The 20845-nt window shown below is 39.8% G+C and overlaps 2 protein-coding genes across 9 annotated transcripts in view; both read right to left on the reverse strand.

The window, feature by feature from the left end:
* The window catches only part of CKAP5 (cytoskeleton associated protein 5), a 537335-nt gene that overhangs the window by 349877 nt on the left and 166613 nt on the right, over positions 1 to 20845 (reverse strand). The window lies entirely within an intron of this gene.
* Positions 1 to 20845, reverse strand: part of ARHGAP1 (Rho GTPase activating protein 1) — a 41313-nt gene that overhangs the window by 19814 nt on the left and 654 nt on the right. For 2 of the 4 annotated variants that reach the window (XM_042446966.1, XM_042446963.1), the window contains exons 2-4: positions 9618 to 9795; positions 9019 to 9111; positions 2347 to 2376 (exon numbers count right to left, since the gene is read on the reverse strand). In XM_042446966.1, coding sequence (XP_042302900.1) covers positions 2347 to 2376; positions 9019 to 9111; positions 9618 to 9750 — 256 coding nt within the window. In that variant the 5' untranslated portion in view covers positions 9751 to 9795. The remainder of the gene's footprint in view (positions 1 to 2346; positions 2377 to 9018; positions 9112 to 9617; positions 9796 to 20845) is intronic. The other 2 variants (XM_042446964.1, XM_042446967.1) reach the window with 2 other exon arrangements.

Raw genomic sequence — 20845 nt, forward strand, 5'->3', positions numbered from 1 at the left:
GAAGAGAGTTATCAGAAAAGACTATGTTTTGATCAAGATATGAAAGGCAGGATCTTGACTCTGCAAACCACCACTTTCAACTAAGAAATGGAACAATGATATTGTGGCTCATTCTCTCAATTTGAATTGTTAAGATAAGACCAAGGAATAGTATCTAGGAATAGAAAGATCAATGCCTCTAGTGGTGTGAAACTAGTGGTGTGAAACTAGGATTGGTTTTTGTGGGTTTTTCGGGCTGGCCATGAAAGCCTTCGACTTCACATTGAAACTAGGATTGTTCCTCAATAATTTGAAAAACTTGCATCTTCACTAATGAAACCAACTGTAAAAGTTCAATTTTCTGCAGAGATTTTTGCAGAGTTTGCTTTTAAAAAATGACAGTGCATAAAGCATGGTGTATGATTAATGTACATGGACTGCTTTACAGTAATATTCCTCAAATGATATTCCAATCCATCAGTGTTGCATTTAGCATGCAAACAACACTAAGTAATTATTCAACTCCCATTGTCCCAAACCACAGGTGCTTTAGCAAACATTAAGACAGCTGCCTAAACCTGCAATGAAGAACCAAGGGCTACTGAACTGTAAAAATATCATGTACATTAGAAAATCTGTGTGTTTATGAAATGTGGCCCAGATGCATCAGGCAGATGCGCAAAGCTACTAAACAAAGTGTCTGCTTTCAAATAAATAGAAACCTTTACCACTGTGTATTATCTTGAAACTGTCCAGTTGCTTGAAATTTGAGGTACAAGGCCAACATGAAATAAAGTTCTTGACAATAGTTGGCATGCTTTGCATCATATGCCAGGTGTCTAGTTTCTACGAAAATCTAAAGAGAAAATATATTTTCAGCACAAACAAGAGTATATACCTTTGCTATAAAATTATAGAGCAGCAATAAATGTTTTATTATTTGTAGAACTCTTCTGCTAATATGAAAAAAATTTTAGGGCAAAAACTGAGGATACACAGTTAACACCACTAAGAAAACTGTCCCTCTCTAGGAAAGCATGCACCTATGACTTTGTTTGAAGTGCAGCAGAATATTTTTTCTTCTTTTGAGAATCCTTTGGTTAACAAACAAAACAAACACTTCCTGTACCAGAAATTCTTTCCATCTCAAAGGATCAACATTTGAAATAGATCTATGTGAATAAGAAAGCAAATGATAATTTAAAGAGCTTCATCTTAGGGAGAATTTTAGAATAAAGAACTGCCTGTTCAACATAGAGGAGTATGCAAGGAGTGACACAGGAAATCATCACTCCAGATTAGGCAGAGAAAGTTGCCCTTCTCTTTTTTAAAGCATTAATGACACAACCCTAAAAGTGGAGAATGAAAGGATCTGACACATAAGAACTAAACAAATAGGTAATCAAAAGTATTGATGATAACAAGCAAGCCTAGTGACTCTGACTTATAAACATCCTTGAGAAGTAAGCACTTCTGTCTAAATATTTCAGTTTCTCAAATTTAAAAAAATACATTATTAACCTGTGGGCACAAACAAGACTAGAACATTCAAATTCAAGTTATCTCCTCCCTTCTGATCTTCACCTGGCTTCTAGAAGCATATAATGATGTACCTGAGGAAGCTTAATGAATCCTACCCTTAAAAATGAAAAAATAGCAACAATAAAACTTTACAAGTTACATTTAACTCATAGTTCCATCTAACTCTCACAAGTAGAGATGAAGAATGGAAGATTTATGTAAGGAATGGATTTAGAGCAAACTTGGAAGACAACAGCAATGATTACCACTTGTGTAGACTGTTTCACAAACAAAGGTCTCAATCTAATGCCAGGATGAAGACTGAAGGTGTCCTAGAAGAGATTTTCCTCAATAATCTTAAAAACATTAAACAGGAATAAAATGAGCACAGTCCCATCTTCTATAGCTTCAAATAATGGTAAGCAGTACATCATTGTCACAGTTAACTGACACCTTTCTCCCAATGGATACTGCACCTCTCATAAGCCAAAGAAAAAGGGGGAAGAATGAGACCAACAAATAAGAACTGTACATGTGAAGCAAAGCCTGCAAGCTGATTTTCTTAAGCTCTGTCAGAGATTTTCCAAGATTCATAACCAGTCAGGAAAATAATATGAAAGCAGTATGGGACAGATGGTTGTACAATGAGTTTAAAGATAAGGAAGCATGACTGCAATCTACTTGGCAGAATGTACAGGAAGTGCAACTATGAGGTTCTGGGATGCAGTCTGCAGCTTTGCAGAATTTGGGCCTCCCCTGAGATAACCCAGCCACAGGTCACAGTCATGCTAAAGAATGCCATGATCTTTAGGTGCCAATGACAAGACTACTAGGTACTCCACCTACCTGGCTGGGCCCCATGAAGTGCACCCTGCCCTGAAGGAATAGAAATAGAGTTATATTCAAAGTCCTTTAACCAGAACAATCCTAAAGACTGAGCTTAAGAGGTCGGACAGAAAGATCTACAAACAATAAAACATACACATGCACTCTCACATCCTTAGCTCCCAATAGCTACTCTTATGGGAAAAACAGCTAATTATTTGCTGGAGAAATCTTTAGGTTAAGACGTTTCCCTTTTCCAGACTTTGCTACTATCTCAATAAACCACTTTTTCCATACTATGGAAAAACACCATAATTTTGCAAGTACAACAGAATTTTTTAAGCTAACAGAGACTTTAAAAAAAAAAGAAAGAAATTTGAAGAAATCACCAGTGTGATGTGGTCCTGAAAAGTAAGACAGCTTTCAATCAGTTAGACCTGATTTGCAAAGGAAAATATTGAAACAAGAGCTAGGGCTCAGATGTTCTCATGTTCATTGCATGATCCTTAGAAGTGTTCACCAATGGAAACAAGATGCCCTAGATAAAGCATGTAACAAAAAATCCATCATCATTTCTGTTCCTCTCTCACATAAGTTTTAAGACTCAAATAAATCACAGGAATGTTTAAGTAGCAATCTTAGCTGTTTGGCCTCTGCATGTGAAGACATACCTCAAACGTCTTTAGGCAAAATCTGTATGGAAAAACTCAACACCAAGCTTTCAGGAACATCAAAACTCTGTTTACTATTCTGGTATTTCCAAAAGTCAGCAAATGCAATACGTTACCAAGGAAGAAGTAGGAAATATTGATTACAGAAAAATAAACATACTGTCTTCCCAATGGACACTTGGTGATGACCAAAGGTGATACACCTGAGCATAAGGAAAGCTATGCCCGGAAGGCCACACCAGTGAGTGTTTTGCTCCACAAACGACTCAAACAGTGTTGTCACAGCAGCCATTTGGGCAATCTGAAGTGGCACCACGTCATTCCCAGCTGCCTTTTGGGATCCTGGGTGGGGGGATGTGTTGTTAATGTGGGATAAGGGACCCGCAAAACAGCACTGTCACTTTGAATCCCATTTTGGGAGAAAAGGAGGATACAAATACAATCAATCAATCAATCAATCGCTGTGTATAGTTGACTATAAGTAAAAAAACTTTATGCTCCAAAATCGACCCTATATATGGGTCAATACAATAGCACTGCTTAGAAAGGTCCTGAAAGAAGAACCACACCATGTGCCTCGGCATTGATTTCTGAAAGAGCTGCCCAAGCAGGAGAGTGTGTGTGTGTATTTGAGAAAGAGGCGATTCTCTTCACAATCCAATGTTAAAACCTTCTTTTCTCTTCCCATCCTCCTCTTTCTCCTTTCTGGATCTCTCTCCTCACCAAATAAATCATTTTCCTCCACTTCCCAATCCAATGTTAAATCCTTTTCTACCCACCAAACACCCCATTTAACTCCACTTCCTTCACTTCAGAATCCGATGTTTAAAATCCTTCTCTCCCCACCAAACAAAAATCCCATTTAACTCCACTTCCTTCCCTTCCCAGTCTGATGTTAAAACCTTCTCTCCCCATCAAACACCTCATTCAATTTTTAGGCATAAATTTTTCAACTTACAGTTCAGTATATACAGTAGGCTGCTGTGGGCAGAAAGTGAGGCAGCCTTATCTGCTTTCCCCCCTTTCCCTTGCTTTGCTCTTCAGAAATGCTCAGTAAGGGATTAAGGAGGCAGCTGCTGTTAATCATGCCTATTATGTGCAGGCACACATGCACACAGCTACAGTAAGATCAGCTGGAGTGGATCCTTATACCTTCCCAACTCAAGCTGTATTACATTGTTTACTGTAGACTTGCTGCTATAACCTGATACTTGTTTCCCAGCCCTTTTCAATCATCCTCCCAATCATTAAGCAGCTAAAAAAATGCCCAGTTAGACAGAAGAAAAAGAGAAAAGGGGGGACTGGGCAAGCAAAAATAGATTTTGTAAAAAGGAGATTTTGTCAGAGGCCTTGTTGACTGAGGTATGTCTGCATCTGGGTTAAACAAATAAAATAAGATCTACTGGGGAAGAAAATCCTGTCACCAAAATATGAAAGGCTATAAATGTACCACAGGCTCCAGGTATGTATTTCACACGTCTCAGAAGAAGACCAGAGACAGAAACTACAGAGAGGACATGCAGCTGAAGCCCATTCTGTGCCAAGAGATCACAAGAAAGCACAAGTTCAGGTCCTCTGTCCTTTTAGCTATTATGAGAAGGAAGAAATGCACCTGGCAAAGTCACAAGCAGGAAATTCACCATTTCATAGGAAGTCACTCAAAGCCTTTTCCACAAGTTGTAAATCAGCTATTTTTATTGTGCTGATAGTACTCCCATCACACAAATGGTTCATGGCTGTTGATCATTTACAATTATTTGTTAGCTCTTTTGCCTAACATTTGAAAGTATGTCTGCTACAATTTACTTCTCATAAAAGAGACTGCTGTCAATTAATCACAAATCTGAACAGAGTTTGGAAGGCACAAATATGAACCCAGAATAGGGATTATTTCTAACAAGCATTTAAAATATGGGTGAGTAGAATCTTTTCTACTTGAACTAAGACAGTGGCTTTATACAAATGAAGCAATATAAGTGTAAAAGAGGTGATAATACTTACTACATTCAATTTTAATAAATCAGGAATCCAACAAAGATAAAAGCAACAAATACAGCATATAACTAATATTCCCAAGCATTCAAGCAAGTTTTGGCACTTAAATCCTGAGCTCCATAAAGCAGGTAAGGAGTACGAATTGCTGAAGGGTAAACTTAATCCTTCACAAAAGATTATGTGAAGATGCCGGCCACAGATGCTGGCAAAATGTCAGGAATAAACTCTTCTATAACATGGTCACATAGCCCGAAACACACACACACACACACACAACTACATAAAGAATTTAAAGTTATTTAAACTTTAAAATACCTTGGTGTAAGTAAAGTACATTTTAAAACACCATTTGTCCAATTACTGTCATCTATGTATAGCACCTGCAAGGTGATAAGACCACAGCAGGAAGAATTACAGAGGGAACAAATTGTCCAAGGAACCCTATAGCAGATGGTAATCCTTGTTCAATCTTAAATGTCCTACATTTTGGGCTAAATTTTATCCTACAATTGTCCTGCATTTTGGTCTAAATTTTGTCCTGGTTTGTGGTAGAGAATTATGGCAACCCTACCCCTGTGCCATCCCTCATACTGATCCAATGGAGAGTTTTCAGGACATACAACAGTTTACAGGGATGGCGAGGAAGGAGAAGAAGAAGACTGGCCATCAACACTGGATACAACCCATTCTTTTCTGATGCGACTACTGAACTGATACACGAAATATTGAGCATGCATTTAGAATGCATTTATACCAGACATAGCAAACCTAGAAGGTGAACCCTGTTCATGGGTCATGTAAGCTAGGGCCTACTACAGATTCAGACATCAATTTTCATCCTTTCAATGTTCTCCCTCCTTTGTCTATCACTCATATCTAGAAATAACAGACTTCATTTCTATTCATGTCTGGTATGAAACAAGGATTCATACAGCCAAGAAGTAGTATTTCTGCAGTACCAGGCACAATGTTCAGTGGTAGAGCTGGACCTAGGTGTTAAAACACAGTCTCTAAGTTTTAGCATCACATTTCCATCAGTCATCCACACATCACATTCCTTTATCTGCTTAACCAAGTTTGCCTATAGTTTAGGGTTGCCATAACTGTCTACCTGCAAACCGGGACAAATGTTAAAAAATGTAGGACAAAATCCCCCCCCCCAATGTAGGACATATTTTGTAAATGGAGGATACAAACAACTAAAAAACAAAAAATTAATAAATTAACAAAGCATCAATACAAACAGTGGCAAGCCTTCTTGGAGGCGGAGGACAGTCCTCCGCCGCCGGAGAAGGCTTCACCCATCCCGGCTAGACTCTGAAGAGAGGGGCCGCGGCAGTGGCCTCTCTCTTTGGAGCCCAGCTGGGCGGCAAGCCTTCTCGGAGGCAGAGACACACAGGGCCTAGCCAGTGGGCTCGGCTCCAGAGGAGGAAGCCGCATGGCCATGGCCTCTTCCTCTGGCGCCCAGCCCACTGGCTAGATCCTGTGTGGCTCCGCCCCGAGCCCTCCTTCCCAGCATGGCAGCTAGGCCTTGCATTACTGCCACTGCCATGCTAAAAGCGCGGCAACTAAGAGGAAGGAGGTGGTGGCCAGGAGTTCCGAGAAGGCTGCCATACCCAGGATGGGACGTTCCAAATGGTTGAAAAGCCGTGAATGTCCTGCCTGGAACTGGGATACATGATGATGATGATGATGATGATGATGATGATGATGATGATAATAATTTATAGCCTGCCCAATCACAAGGAATCCGGGTGGGTTACAGCAATAAAAATACATAGAGAATACAATAAAATAAAATAAGATAAAACAGAGCGACATAAGTCACAGTAAGTCACAGATAGGCCTGATGAGTTGGGCCTGCCTTTTCACTCCTTCCCAGGCCTGATGCTGACAATTGGCATGGAGGGAGGGTTCTTCTTGAGGCTAGCCCTGATGGAGTTGGGCCTGCCTTCTGTCTTTTCACTCTTAATTTACTACTTAATTTACTACTTCAAGCAACCACATGGAGCAAACCAAGAATGCCAGCTCATCAGTTTAGTTACTGGTGAAAGACCAAGTGACTTCACTCTTTCCTTGACAATCTATTTATCTGATTTCTCTACCTATGGCTTGATTTTTTTACTACAATATGGTACTTAGAACATTCATATTGTTCTTTCCCATGAGACTTTTTCTTGAGGAATAGTTTTCTGCTCCTGTTTCAAACTGAAAGGAATATAACTTATTCTTCTGCAAGAAACTGGAAAAGATAACTCTCAGAAAGAAATTTAAGTGTGAAATGCATCAAGCAATTTTTCAGAATAATATCATATTTTACAATATCTTTGTTTCTTTCTTGGTTTTTGTATGTATTGATCCAAATTTTGTTTCTGAGTTTTTTAATACATCAAAAATAACACCATTTTCCAGAAAACTACACTCTATAAATCAGGGGTAGGCAACCTTTTTGAGCCGGGGGCCGGGTTGCTGTCCCTCAGAAGCGAAAAAATAAATAATTAAATTTTTTTTTTAAATTAAATAAACAAATAAACCGGGACAAATGTAGGACAAAAATTTCAAATGGAGGACACTTTTATAAAAATGGAGGACACGCGAAAAAAATGCTGATTTTTAAATTTTTTTTTACGATAAATGCATATTTCTGAGGCTTCTATAGTCAATTGCCCCACCATGCCCCTCGCGTGAGAGGCCAAAGGCCCCAGCGGCAATTGGCAACACAGGGTGCCTACCCCTGCTATAAATGGAGCTATAGCATCAATTTATTCCCAAAGAAATGCGTAAGGATTGCAGCTTTAACCTTTATTATCTAGTTTAGTCTAGCTGACTTTACACTAGCCAGGATTTCTAATTAGAATTTCTGCATATTGTTTTTCTGACAGACAGAAGCAGATATTAAGATTTCTGTGACTGTAAACTCATTTGAGAGGGAAAACATCCAGTACTACTGTAGGCATTCCAATAAAATGAAATCCAATTGATTACATGTTATCTGAGCCACAAAATCAGTAACTACTAAGAATTAAACCTTGAACAACACAACTATTTACATACAGATTTACATGAATGTTTTTGTATGTAACATTAAAAGTGGTCCACACTCACTGCAGAGTGCACCACTTATATCCGTGGTGTCTGAACTGTATGATTTGTTGACAATGCAATAGCACAAAAGCATCCTGCTTAATTATTTATGTTTTATCATCTTTGTGATCCAGGCTCAGAGAATGATACACCACAAACAGAGTAATAAATAGAACACTGATGTAATCGTAGAGTCTGTACACCTTGCAAGCACAACAGAATTACTTGGAAAAGGTTTTACTTCGGTCAAGTACGGTGTGTGTGTGTGTGTGTGTGTGTGTGTGTGTGTGTGTGTGTATATATATATATATTAATTAAATGGAACTTGACATGGTTCTTTCTGAATAACAACCAGCTTCCAAATGTGCATGACCTTTTTTATTACATTTTTATTCCACCATTCCTACAAAGAAGGCAGGATAAATGTATCTCTTCACTATGGGGTGAAGCAGATGATGCAAAAGGAATGGCCAGAAGCCACTCTGTGGCTGTTTGCTCCAGGACAGCAGCAACAGGATGCTTCGGTCCCAAATGAGCCACCGGCAGGAGTGGCTTTTTGCCACTTCTTTTGGGATTGGTTTTGGGCTGCCTTAGGCAGCTTCAGAGCAACTTCTGGGCAGTTTGGGGGTGTGCATCATTGGAATGCTACACACCCAAAGTGTCCAGAGGAGTATTTGGCCCATCTGTTTCGAGCCTACATTTTCCTATATTTCATTCTCATAACTATATACTTTTAAAAAGCAATTTGGAAATTCAAGCCAGCTGTTTCAAGGGATCACCAAACAACTATAACAGATACAGGTATATTACAAGTGTGTACCCCTGAATCACAGCTCTTATCCCTACTGCCTTATCATGAATTCAATTTTTCTGCAAGAGTCTAATTATTATCTAGACAAAAATACTGTTATTTCTGCAATGAGAACCAAAAAGAAATCATTACCGGCTACTTCCACAATCTGGTGCCTAGCGATGTCATAGTATGGGTCATCCCACCGTAAGTGAGTTACAGAGTCAGGAGAACCCTTCATGTCATCTACATAAAGAAAGACAAAAAGTGTTGTTAACAGAAAAATCTCAAAACAAGTGAAAGAACTTGCAAACACACACAAAAGAGCAGATGGGTCATGACTGCAGAAGGAAAATTGAAACATAATATTATTATTTTTGTTAAGAGCCTGAGATTTCAGAATAAACAAGTGCAAGCATGAATGTAACTGTGCAAGTCTAAATTATCAGTGGAAAGAAATCAAGGATCTAAAATCCCCCACCACATAATTCTTAAATTATCAACTAGAAATAAGTAGAATAAAATATACCCAGATACCTATTTGTTGCTGTGCACCTTCAAGTCATTTCCGACTTATGGTGACCCTAAGGTGCAACTATATTACATGATTAAACACATATCTTAATATTCCAATTTAGATTCAGAAGAGCAAGCAAGACTCCCTACAACAGGTCTTCAAAACATGGATCTCTTTGAAAGAAAACACAACCCCCTCTTCCCCACCTTGCTTAGTCAGTGGCGAACATACTCACCTGATTTCGGAAAAACAGGAACTTCATCTGGTGGCCAGTTCTTATCATCTAGAGAAGCCAGCTTGAGCTGATTAAGAGATTCATTGGTATCTTCCAAACTCAAGTCTTCCTGCAGATCAGGATACTGCTCCATGGTTGTCAAGCTTTGACTGTGCAGCTATAAAGTCTAAAAAGAAGACTGCAAAAATTCACAAATAAGCAGGCAAACACCAAGCAATGTAAATGGTATCCCCCCAAAAGCCCTTATTTTGTATACTGTTACATATGTCATGCCCATCACTCCCTTCCCTCATTACAGTTGAGAAAGGGGTGGAGACAAAAATGTTTTCACTGAGAAGGATCCTATCCATCCTTCGTTGGTGCAGGTCTGGTTATATTCTATCTGTAGAATTTACACCAAAATGGCAGGGAAAGTAAACAGATAATACAAGTTCCCATTTGTTGCTCTTCCTTGCAACAGCCTGCCCAGTAAAGCTATACTTCTAGAAGTGTTCTCAGATATCACTATCCTCACTGATTGCTCAGTCAAACACCAACAGTACACCCATATATATCCTTTGCAACATGCAAAATAGAACCCTACAAACAGCTCTCTGCTGTATCAAATAGACAGCATACTAGAGCAACGTCCTACATTTTTAAACCATTGACTTTTCCATAAGACTGTATTTCAGGTAGTCATTTAATACACTCATCAATATGATTAGAAAGCACCACAGGACGTAACGCCACCAATGTCCACAAATGACCATACACATAAAGCAACTAGAAGTTAATTATTTTTTTCAAGACATGAAAGCAATTTTAATCACAACACTAGAAGAAACAAAGATCTTCCAGAATGTAGCCAATGCAAAACTTCATCTCCCAAGTAACACATGGAAGAAAGACATTATGGCTGTGAACAGAACCAAGGCTACATCTCATATCTCCATATGTGCCTGCCGAAGGATTGGGATCAGCCTGGGAAAGGGGCGCATCTGTGTCACAACCAGTGAGATCATACATTATGTAAGGACATGGGAGAGGGCTTTCACTGTCACAACACCCGAATTGTGGACTGTCCTCCCTTTGGAGGCCAAAACAGTACCAATGCTGGCCTAATTCAAATAATACCCCATTAGGTGACCTCAAGCAAGTCACACTTTCTAAGCTACATAGGAAGGCAAAGGCCTCTGAACAAATCTTGCCAAGAAAACCTTGTGATAGGTTTACTTTAGGTTCTCTGTAAGCTGGAAATGACTTGAAGGCACACAAACACAGCGCTGCTGAATAAAGCCCTTGGCCATCAATGACTTACTTCTAACGCTATGCAAAGGGATTTTAAACTGCTTTAACTTGTTGGGGTGTCTAATATATTTTTATTCTATTTAAAATATTTTAATTTTTTTAAATTATTTTTAGTATTAGTTTTCCCTTATGTCTCCTCGATACAGGGCAGGTTGTGCTTTAAATTAATTAATTAATTAATATCAAAAATTGAAATAAGATGTTCCACAAACACCTGGGCAGAGAAAGCGCCACTGGATCTCATTTACATTTCATTAAGAGGGTATCCTGGCCTTTGTCCAAAATGTTATTGAATTTTGGGTACTGGGCCAAACTGAGTGTCAAAGGGAGCTGTGAACTATACAAGGCCTCTTCACATATCGCTCTCAACACTTAAACACAGTCATTCATTGTCCTTACTCTCCAGATGGCTCTAAGCTTTTGCACAGCAAGTCAAATTGCATTCCTGTAACCGGACAAAACAAGACATATATGGTCACACAATCTTCAGGGCTGATCAAAAAGTATTCAGGGCCTGGCAAATTTGCAAAGTCAATTTTCACTGGTCTTTGCTTCTCTCTCAAAGACTGGAAGAGATGCCTGACCTCAGTGAGGGCAAAGATCAGTACACTTTCCTCTTCTGAGTTATTAGCTAATGTTGTAACGATGCTTAAATTGCAGCTAGCCATCTGCTCTTAGCAATATACAGTACTTCAGTTTCTATGGAAACCTTAACCAGCAGTTGCAATGACTCACCCGCTTTGAAACAACACTAGCAACATACTCTCACAATGATCAGGCTATACAATTTAAAATGCGCACACAATATTGCTGGCATCAGAATGAAGATAGTTCCAAACTTGCTTGTGTGTGTATACATATATAATGATTCAAAATATTTTCAATACACTAAATGCAACTGGCTCATTGTAGTTCTTGAAGACCCTCATTTCCATAGATTTACACAGCCAAAGCACTTGAGATATGTCTTCTACAAAACATTCTATTAAGGGGATAAATCCCTTCTGCATCCTTGCCAAGAAAGAAGGATTTTGTAAAACCTCTCACTGAACACAGACTTATCAAACTAGGAGATGGGAGAAAATGGGAAATAGTAGACATATGTGGCCAACCCAAATGGCATTTGGTTGTACACCATCATGGGTGTATTAGCACATGCATGTCCATCACTTAATGACTTAGAATATTGTTAAGCTCAAACACTACAAGCAAAGATGCATACTATTTCAAAAATACCGTATTTTCCGGCGTATAAGATGACTGGGCGTATAAGATGACCCCCAACTTTTCCAGTTAAAATATAGTTTGGGATATACTCGCCATATAAGACTATCCCTCCTCCAGCGCACACCAAATAAAAATGTAAAAAACATCAGATTTGATTTCAATATAGTAATTGTAATTCAAATGCTTATGACATGCAGGTACTTAGCAGGAAAACTTGTTGTATACAAAGCCTGCTTGGATTGTTCAGTTCTCCCTGCCTGCCCAGCCCTCCCTGTCTCCAAAACTATCAGAGCGGTAGCACAAACACGTATCTTTTTTCCATACCCCAGGTGTCTCGGATGCCTGCAGCTTGTTCTGCCCTTCACTTACACCTTTCCGGTGAGGCACCCCCTCAGCTCATCATCGGGACCGCGTTAAGTCACTTCTTTCCACGAATCCTGGTGAATGGATTTTCTTCTACCATACTTGTATAGTGCCACCCTTGCTGCTTTCATACGGTCGCCGCATATGGTGGGGATGCGGCCGTGGCCGTTTTTGAGCTCCCACCACCATATGCAATGACTGCAGATTCTTGAGTCCAGTTCGGAATTTTCAGCACCTGCCCTATAAGACAACAGCCGGCGTATAAGACGACCCCTGACTTTTGAGAAGATTTTCCTGGGTTAAAAAGTAGTCTTATATGCCAGAAAATACAGTACTAGTTTTGAATGGAAACAACACATATTTTCAGCAGAGTCCAGTCAGTTCAATACATATGTGAACCATTTACACCTCTTGTTGATTTGAAGACAGGCATAGTAAAAATTCATTTTAAGTCTTCCTGTTTCTTAGTCATACCAAACCCCTAAACTTAAATTTGCAATGGAGGTAACCAATTGGTGGGGTATTTCAAAGATTTATATTGGGATCCTTTTTTCACCTTGTACATAATCTATCCAGAGTTTGGAGTGAGTAATGACTTGGTCATGCTTGCTGATGACCCTAAATTGGCTGGTGAGAATAAAAGCAGGCAGCGAAGAACTCCAAAAAATGGGCTGTAAAAGGCCAAATGAGACTCAAAGTAAACAAATGTAAAGTGAGGAATATCGGTGCAAAAAATCCCAAGTTTCCATATAGATTAATGGAATCAGCACTGGCAGCAACTGGCCAAGAAAATCTCTTGAGGCTCAAGTAGATAGCTGAAAGAATATACCAATCCAATGTGTGGCTGCTGTAATAAATGTGAAATCCATGTTGGACATAATTAGAAAGGGAATTGAAAATAAAAATGCCAATATCATTCTACCCTTGTACAAGATCTATGGTGTGACCAGATCCGGAACACTTGTGTTCTGGTCACTGCATCAAAGAAGGGTAAGAGCAATCAAAATATGAAGGGATGGGAGCAGCTGCTGTATGAAGAAAAGATACACTGTTTAGACATGTTTAGTTTGGAAAAAGACAAGTAAAGGAAAAAATGGTAGAAGCATATAATTACAATGGTGTGGAGAAAGGATATAGTGAACAGCTTTTCTCCTTCTTTCATAATAATAGAACTTGGGGCCATCCAATGAAGCTAAATGGTGTGAGATTGAAGACAGATTATACTTATTCAGTCAGCGAATAGTTAAAGTGCTATAAGATGTGCTCACTGCCATGAGAGAGTTATGTCTGCCAACTTTAGAAAGGGCCTCAATAAATGCATGGAGATTATGCTCATCAGTAACTACTACTCAGCATGGCTATACAGTGGGCACTTGATATCTGCAAGCTTGCCATCCACGGATTTGAACATCTGTGGATGGCAAACCCCAATGAATTCAATGGGCATGGTGTCGTGCCCGCCATGAAGCACAATGGGATCTGAGGTCCCGAATTTTTTTTAACCCACAAGGGAATCTGGAACAGATCTCCCATGAATATGAAGACCAGACGGTTTATTTTTTTTTCTGATATTGGAGATATGCTTCTGTATATCAGTTGCCAGAGAATGAGAAAAAGGTACCATTGCAGTCATATCATTAATAGGCTTCTAAGAGACAAGTGATTGGCCACTGCATGAACAGAATGATGTGTGGCCAATGTGTGGACATAGCCCCTTGGTCTGATCCAGCACAGCTCTTTTGTTTATTACCCTTCAGAAAAATCAAATCATATCTAAGCATTTGGCAGGCAGGTCAGTACCAAAACGATAAATGGCACAGGCTTCCCCCCAATATTCAGCATTCAAATTCAAACATAATTCAAGCTTCTTTTAAATCCCATGTATAGGGATTCTGCTTAGAATCTGCCCAAATGGCAAACCTAATCAGGGTGTTCTGCTACTTCAAAGGGTTGTTCCAATGTCACAACACTTGAACACACATCTACGTTTTCTCAGGCAATCCTGGTTTTCAACAATGTAGTCTGCATTTCAACCAAACAGACAAACTAATGTTTATCCTCCAAGACAGTGCTGCTTAATGTGACAGCCTTTGGATTGATGCCGCCACTCCTCCAGCCATTAGCTGCTGAACCATAGAGACTTTCCAAGAAGAAACAACTGTATCCAATGAACACAAATTTAGTGCTGGTCCCTGGTACAATGGAAAAAATAACTGATGGTCCACCACACTAGCCCAAGAAGCACTGCTCTTAAAAAAATACCTCTTGCTTACCCCAACATAGGCAAACAAGACACGAGTCAGGTTTTATTATAGAATTCATAAAGAAATAGATCTGCGAGCTAGACATCTCACAGTATTGGCACTTGAAAAGCTGTAAACAAGGTCTCAGAGCTTCAGCTTCCTAGCACAGACAGACAAGACAGACAGATATGGACAAAAATTGTTTTTACAGATCTATTCTACTTGCACTGGTTTTGGTTTTTGTCTTTTGTAAACAAGGAGGGATAGCAACAACTTTAAAAAGTGTTCCACCAAACAGAAATGTGTTTATTGGTTCGGGGTTTGGGTACAACCATTTCTACACTTATAGACAGTCCTGTGGACACATGACATTTTTATACTACATAGTACGTTTCACATCACACAATACATGTACTTATACTCTGATCAAAAAGTACCACAGATTAAGGCACTTAGAAGTTTTTATATCTGTTTGATGAGAGTGAAAATAGGTCTACAGCCTGTCTCAAGAGTGGGTAGTTCTCCAAATGTTGTTGGAGTATACCTCCCAGCATTTATAGACAGTTTAACGGATTTTTAAAATAGTTTAGTATATTTCTACTTATCCCTTTTTAATCTGCATTTGTTTTAATCTTTATAAAGTACCTTGAATCCCAGTGTTAGGGAAGAGGCAGGATATAAGTAAATAAATACTAATTCCTCACCATGGACTATACTAGCTAGGGCTCTGGAAGCTATAGTCCAGCAACATCTGCAGGGACATACTTTTGTTAGGAAGGATCGAATTAGGGGAATTTAATTAGCTCAAATTTACGAGAGGCGTGTCCTAACAACGTACGCAACGGGTCGGGTCCCTATGTGTATACCAGAGGTCATCTAGTCCAACCTCAAGAAACAGAGACTCCAATGCCAATGAGTTGCAATTAAAATATAAACATTTATTAAAGCCACACAACAAAAGGGATCACACATGCACACACACATTCAATACTAAAGCAAGAGAGGGGGAAGAGTTTGAGAGTAAAGGAGAAAGGATAGAGGCACCGTTGAAATAATTACCTTAGGAGTCTTCTCCAAGCGACGGATGTGAGGGATGGTGGATGGTGAACACAGCCGCGGGGGAATGGGGAAAGCAAGCGGCAACTGTGGTGGCTAGGAGCTGAGTTCCAGCGGGCAAAGCTAACTTAGAGGCCCGAAAGAGACAGTGAGCACTGGCTTAGCTCAAGTGATTTCAGCGGAGCCCAAGGCTCAGAGAACTCAAGCCTGGAGCAGCAGCTCTGACAAGCAAGGTTTTGAGGTTTGGAACTTCAGCTCAACAAGCCCAATGAGGGCAGGAATCTAGGTCCTACTGATACTGCGAAACATATCCTCAGGCTATGGCTATCTGATGAACAAAAGTCTTGATGGCTATCTATTGACTAAGTCTAAAGTTAAACAATGGATACACAAAGAGGAGTTTGCCACTTCTTTGGGAGAGGACCACTATCTAGATTGCTGAGTACTTAATGCCATCAATAGGAGAGGCAAACTTCCTTTGTCCTCATTCTTTCAGGTTGCCTGTGAAACTTGTAGGGCAACTCCCAGAACTGGTTTCTTTAAGGTTTAAATCTACTTTTTGCTATAGCCATGCCTTGCAAGGCTGCTTGGCTACGTGGTCAGCTCGCCTTTAGGGTAATGGCAGCTGCGATGGGGTCAGTCAGGGGTCATGATTTTTGATCACTTGGCACCCAAAATGTATATAAATCCAAACTCAATAACACTTTGCTCGCCTATATCTACTGGTAATTATTAGTCTCAGCTGGGGGGGAACCCCTGAATCAGTTGTATTTATTTATCCAAGTGCTGAGTTATCATCCAGCAGTCTACCATAGTTCAAACTATTGCATTTGAATTTGGGCCTGTTAAAATTCTCAAAGTTAGAATGAGCTCAAGGAAAAGGTGACTAATATTAATTATTAACTACTGGAATCTGATTTCATGTATTTCTAGTGTTTATGATTCATATTTCTGCTAGAATTTCTAAAGTGAAATATTCTGATTGTTTTATTCCTTTTAAGTTATTCTTAGAAGCTCCTTATAAAGAAATGAGAAATGTATGTATATGTTGCTCTATACTTTTAACAGAGAGAAAAAAAACATGAATAGCTGGAAGTAAAACCAGCCATAAAGTCTCAAAAGAAGCAGTTTATATCTGTTAGAACACACAAAATTGCAAGTTTCTTCATGTTCTAGTCTTAGGAATTCTAGTATTTCTTTACAGGAAACTATTCCATAAATGCAGTACTCCAAAATGTCTTGCTCCAGAATCCCAAAGCCCAAACTTCTTCACAGGATGATAGCCACAAAAGGGTTTCTTAAGAAAACATTAGATAGAGGATGAGACAAGAATTGTATACAGTTGACCCTCCTTATCCATGGCTTTTTTTATCCATTTATTCAAGCATCCACAGCTTGAAAATACTCCAAAAAAGTATAAATTCCAAATAGCAAAGCTTTATTTTCCATTTTATATAAGCGACACCATTTTGCTTTGCCATTATATTTAATGGGATTTGAGCATCCACAGGTTTTGTTATCCACAGGGGATCCTTGAAACAAACCCCAGAGGATAACAAGGTCCCACTCTGTTTGTGTATGTGTGTGTGTGTATAAAACACCTGCCATGTTAATCACTGATGCTGTGAGATTAACACCATTGGTTCATGAGAAAAGCTCACCCTTAACTTTTTTTCATATTAGCAGCAACCATGTTGATCCAGTAACGCGAGTGACAGCCACAGCTATTTTGGGCCTCCAGAGTTGCAATTATTGCCAAATCTATGCTAGATGTTGCACAGAAAGACAACCATTAATGCAGTGTGCTCCACCTCAGACAAAAACCAGAGCCACAGCCAGCAGTCCCTGCCACAGCTCCCCCTTCCCCACAAGCTGCCAACCAAAGTCAAACAATATTCGCTCCCAAACAAAGCCTTCTGTTTAGTGCCAAGAAATGTCAGGTGACAGGCCTGAAAAATATACCACACCTTCCCTGCCACAACATAACCTGCCTTCTCTGAGCATGCCGAGCTCCTCCAGCGATCGCTTATGTCTGAAAATGTTGCAACAAACCTGGCCTGGGCATAGGGCTGCGGGGAAGCTTGTCATATTTATAAGCCATAGGCCAAACACTACTGAGGGTGCATCAGGCCTTCTGCTTTGATTGGATTAATGTTCCTGCAATGACAGAATTCTAGAAGAATGCATATACTTTTGATTTTTTTTCTCACTCGATCTCAAAACAGACACTGCCGTAAAAATGAACAGCTTAGTATTTCTTGCTTCAAAATCTTCTAAATAATTCTGATGTAATGCTCCCTTAAAATGCTCCGTCCCAAGGACAGGAGAGGAAAGGGTTTGTTTCCCTGGAACAAATATTGCTGTACTCCATATACACTTTAAAAGTGCATTTGCTGTTGTTGTTGTTTTTTTCTGAATGGAACCATCATCACCCTTCATAACCTTTGCCTTCAGAGAGCTATACAATATTTGTTTTATTAAAATATTTATATTCTGCCCTATATCAAAAGCCTTCCACGCTTTATCTCTCTATGGTCCAAAACACACTGCAGAAATAATCCAATTTGAGACCGCTTTAACTGCCCTGGCTCAGTGCTAGGGAATCCTGGGAATCGCAGTTTATTGGGGCACCAGAGCTCTCTGCTAGAGAAGACTAACTGTGTCACAAAACTATAGCATTGAGCCAGGGCAGTTAAAGTGGTCTCAAACTGGATTATTTCTGCAAGGTGTTTGGGACCTATATCTATAATAAAATAATAATAATGTAATATTTATGCAAGATAAAAACAACTAAAATTTTAAAACAATGAAAAATAATCTAAACAGTGTTATACTAATCAACATGACAATTTAATATAACTTCAAATAGTTTAAAACCACATGTGTGTACCAAATACATAAAACCATTAGACCCTCACTGGCTTTAATAAAAAGCCATGGCTGGCATCCTACTGGTGAGTCCAAACTAAAGTAGACCCATTCAATCTATTTTTGAATGCTAAGTAAACACACAAGTAAATTTGACTGATTCAATGGGCATACTTTAGTCATGACTAACAGCTGGATTTGTGGCCATGTTTTTGTCACAGCACTGGATTCAATATCAACACCAACCAGGCCACTCTGCAACTCCCGCTTTATATGTCCAGATATGGAGACCATAGAGTCTTACTGACGTTCCTGTGCTGGATCACAGCGCAGCATACAGTACTGCAAAGTATTTACAGGGTTACATTTGCCATACAAGTATGGCAGAACTGACCTAATCCAATTAATAACAACTGTTCTCTCTTAGATGGCCAAATTGACTTATGTGAACTAAGAAGATGCATAGTGTCAACATCACCAGGTTCAGACTCCTTTCACCTCAGAAAGTGAGTAAAAGGGGAGAAGAAGCTGATGCTTCTCTCCCTGATAAGAAAAGCATTTTATTTCCCTTCTAAGCAACCCAGGCCATTCAGCTCTCTTCATGCTTACTCAGAAATAAGACCTACATTGTTCAGAGACTGGGCTTTTTTCTACATAAAGTTGTTGTTGTTGTTCTGTGCCTCCAAGTTTTTTTTTTTCTTCTGGCAACCCCATCATGGGGTTGTTTTTTTTGGTGGGGGGGGGGGGGTGCCATTGCCTTCCCCTGATGCTGTGTGATTTGCCCAGGCCAGGGTCATCCACCGGAGTCCCATAGCTGAGCAGGGATTTGAACCCTGGTCTCCAGAGTCATAGTCCAACACTCAAACTACTGCCCCACACAAACTAAGTCTACAGAAAGGTGCATGGGATTGATGCTTTAGAGACACAGACCTCCAAATAATTTAATTCATGGGCAAACAGCATCTCATCCTAGGAAGGTATTTTTGTTGGTGTTGTGTGCTTGCAAGTCATTTCTGACTCAGTGGTGACACTAAGGGGGGTGCCAGCCATACCAGGTGACACCCCAAGGAGTGTGTGACACCACTGCGCACCCAACACCTGCTTTTTGGCAGAAACGCGCTGTGCCATTCATCTGCTTCCCTTTAAAATGCTTCAAGGGATGGTGGGAGTGGGGTGAAGCTCAGTGGGAGGAGAAAGGAGAAGCCCCAGAATGTTTTTTGAATTAAAATTCCAAAAATATTTGAATTTAATTTAAAAAATTGATTTTTAAAAGAATTTAAATCTCCTTAAAATTTCTTTAAAAACATCACATTTTAATCAAACCTTCACTATATACACTTGTCCTTCCATATTCACTAGGGTTAGGGGCACAAGACCCCCATGAATAAGGAAAGACCGCAAATAACAAAAGCACTATGTTTTTACCTGAGAGGACGCCTCTCTAGGAATCTCTAGGTCCTCCAGGGCAACTCTGTGTTCAACGTCCGACAGACACTGACCACAGAACTGCACTGGAAGAGCTACAAAGGCCCAGTAGAAAACTCTCTCTAGGAATCTCTAGGTCTTTCAGTGCAACTTTTAGTTAAAGCTGACCACTGAAGGACCTAGATATTCCTACAGAGAACATATCAATCAAATCCGTGAATAATAAATCTGCAAATATCAAAGCCGCAGATATATCTATGTAAATGTATTTAGGTTGTGCATATGATATTGTGATTTCAAGGCATAATTTTAAATTTGCTAGTTGTTTTAAGACACAACTATTAGTCTTACAGTCAGTGGTAACATTAATGCAAAAAAGCATTACTAAGGCTTCCGTCTGGTGTGATAAGGGAGGAGGTCAGTGGGGGGGGGGGCACCAGAGTTACCCCTCTGGGTGACACTAACCTTAGGTCGCACTTATGGCATCCCTGAGACAAACCTATTCATGGGGTTTTCCTGGCAAGATTTGTCCGGAGGAGCCTGCCACTGCCTTCCACTGAGGCTGAGAGAGTGTGACTTGCCCAAGGTGCCCCCAAGAGGGTTTCATGGCCTTGCTGTGAATTGCATCCAAGCCTCCAGAGTCACAGTCCAACACTCAAACCCTTGCCCACCCCCAGAGTCCTAGCCCACCCTCAAACCACTGTCCCACACAGCCTCTACATCAGTGGTTCCCCAAACTGTGCCCTTTAAGAGACT

Source organism: Sceloporus undulatus, chromosome 1 (assembly GCF_019175285.1).
Source record: "Sceloporus undulatus isolate JIND9_A2432 ecotype Alabama chromosome 1, SceUnd_v1.1, whole genome shotgun sequence".
NCBI lineage: Eukaryota > Metazoa > Chordata > Lepidosauria > Squamata > Phrynosomatidae > Sceloporus > Sceloporus undulatus.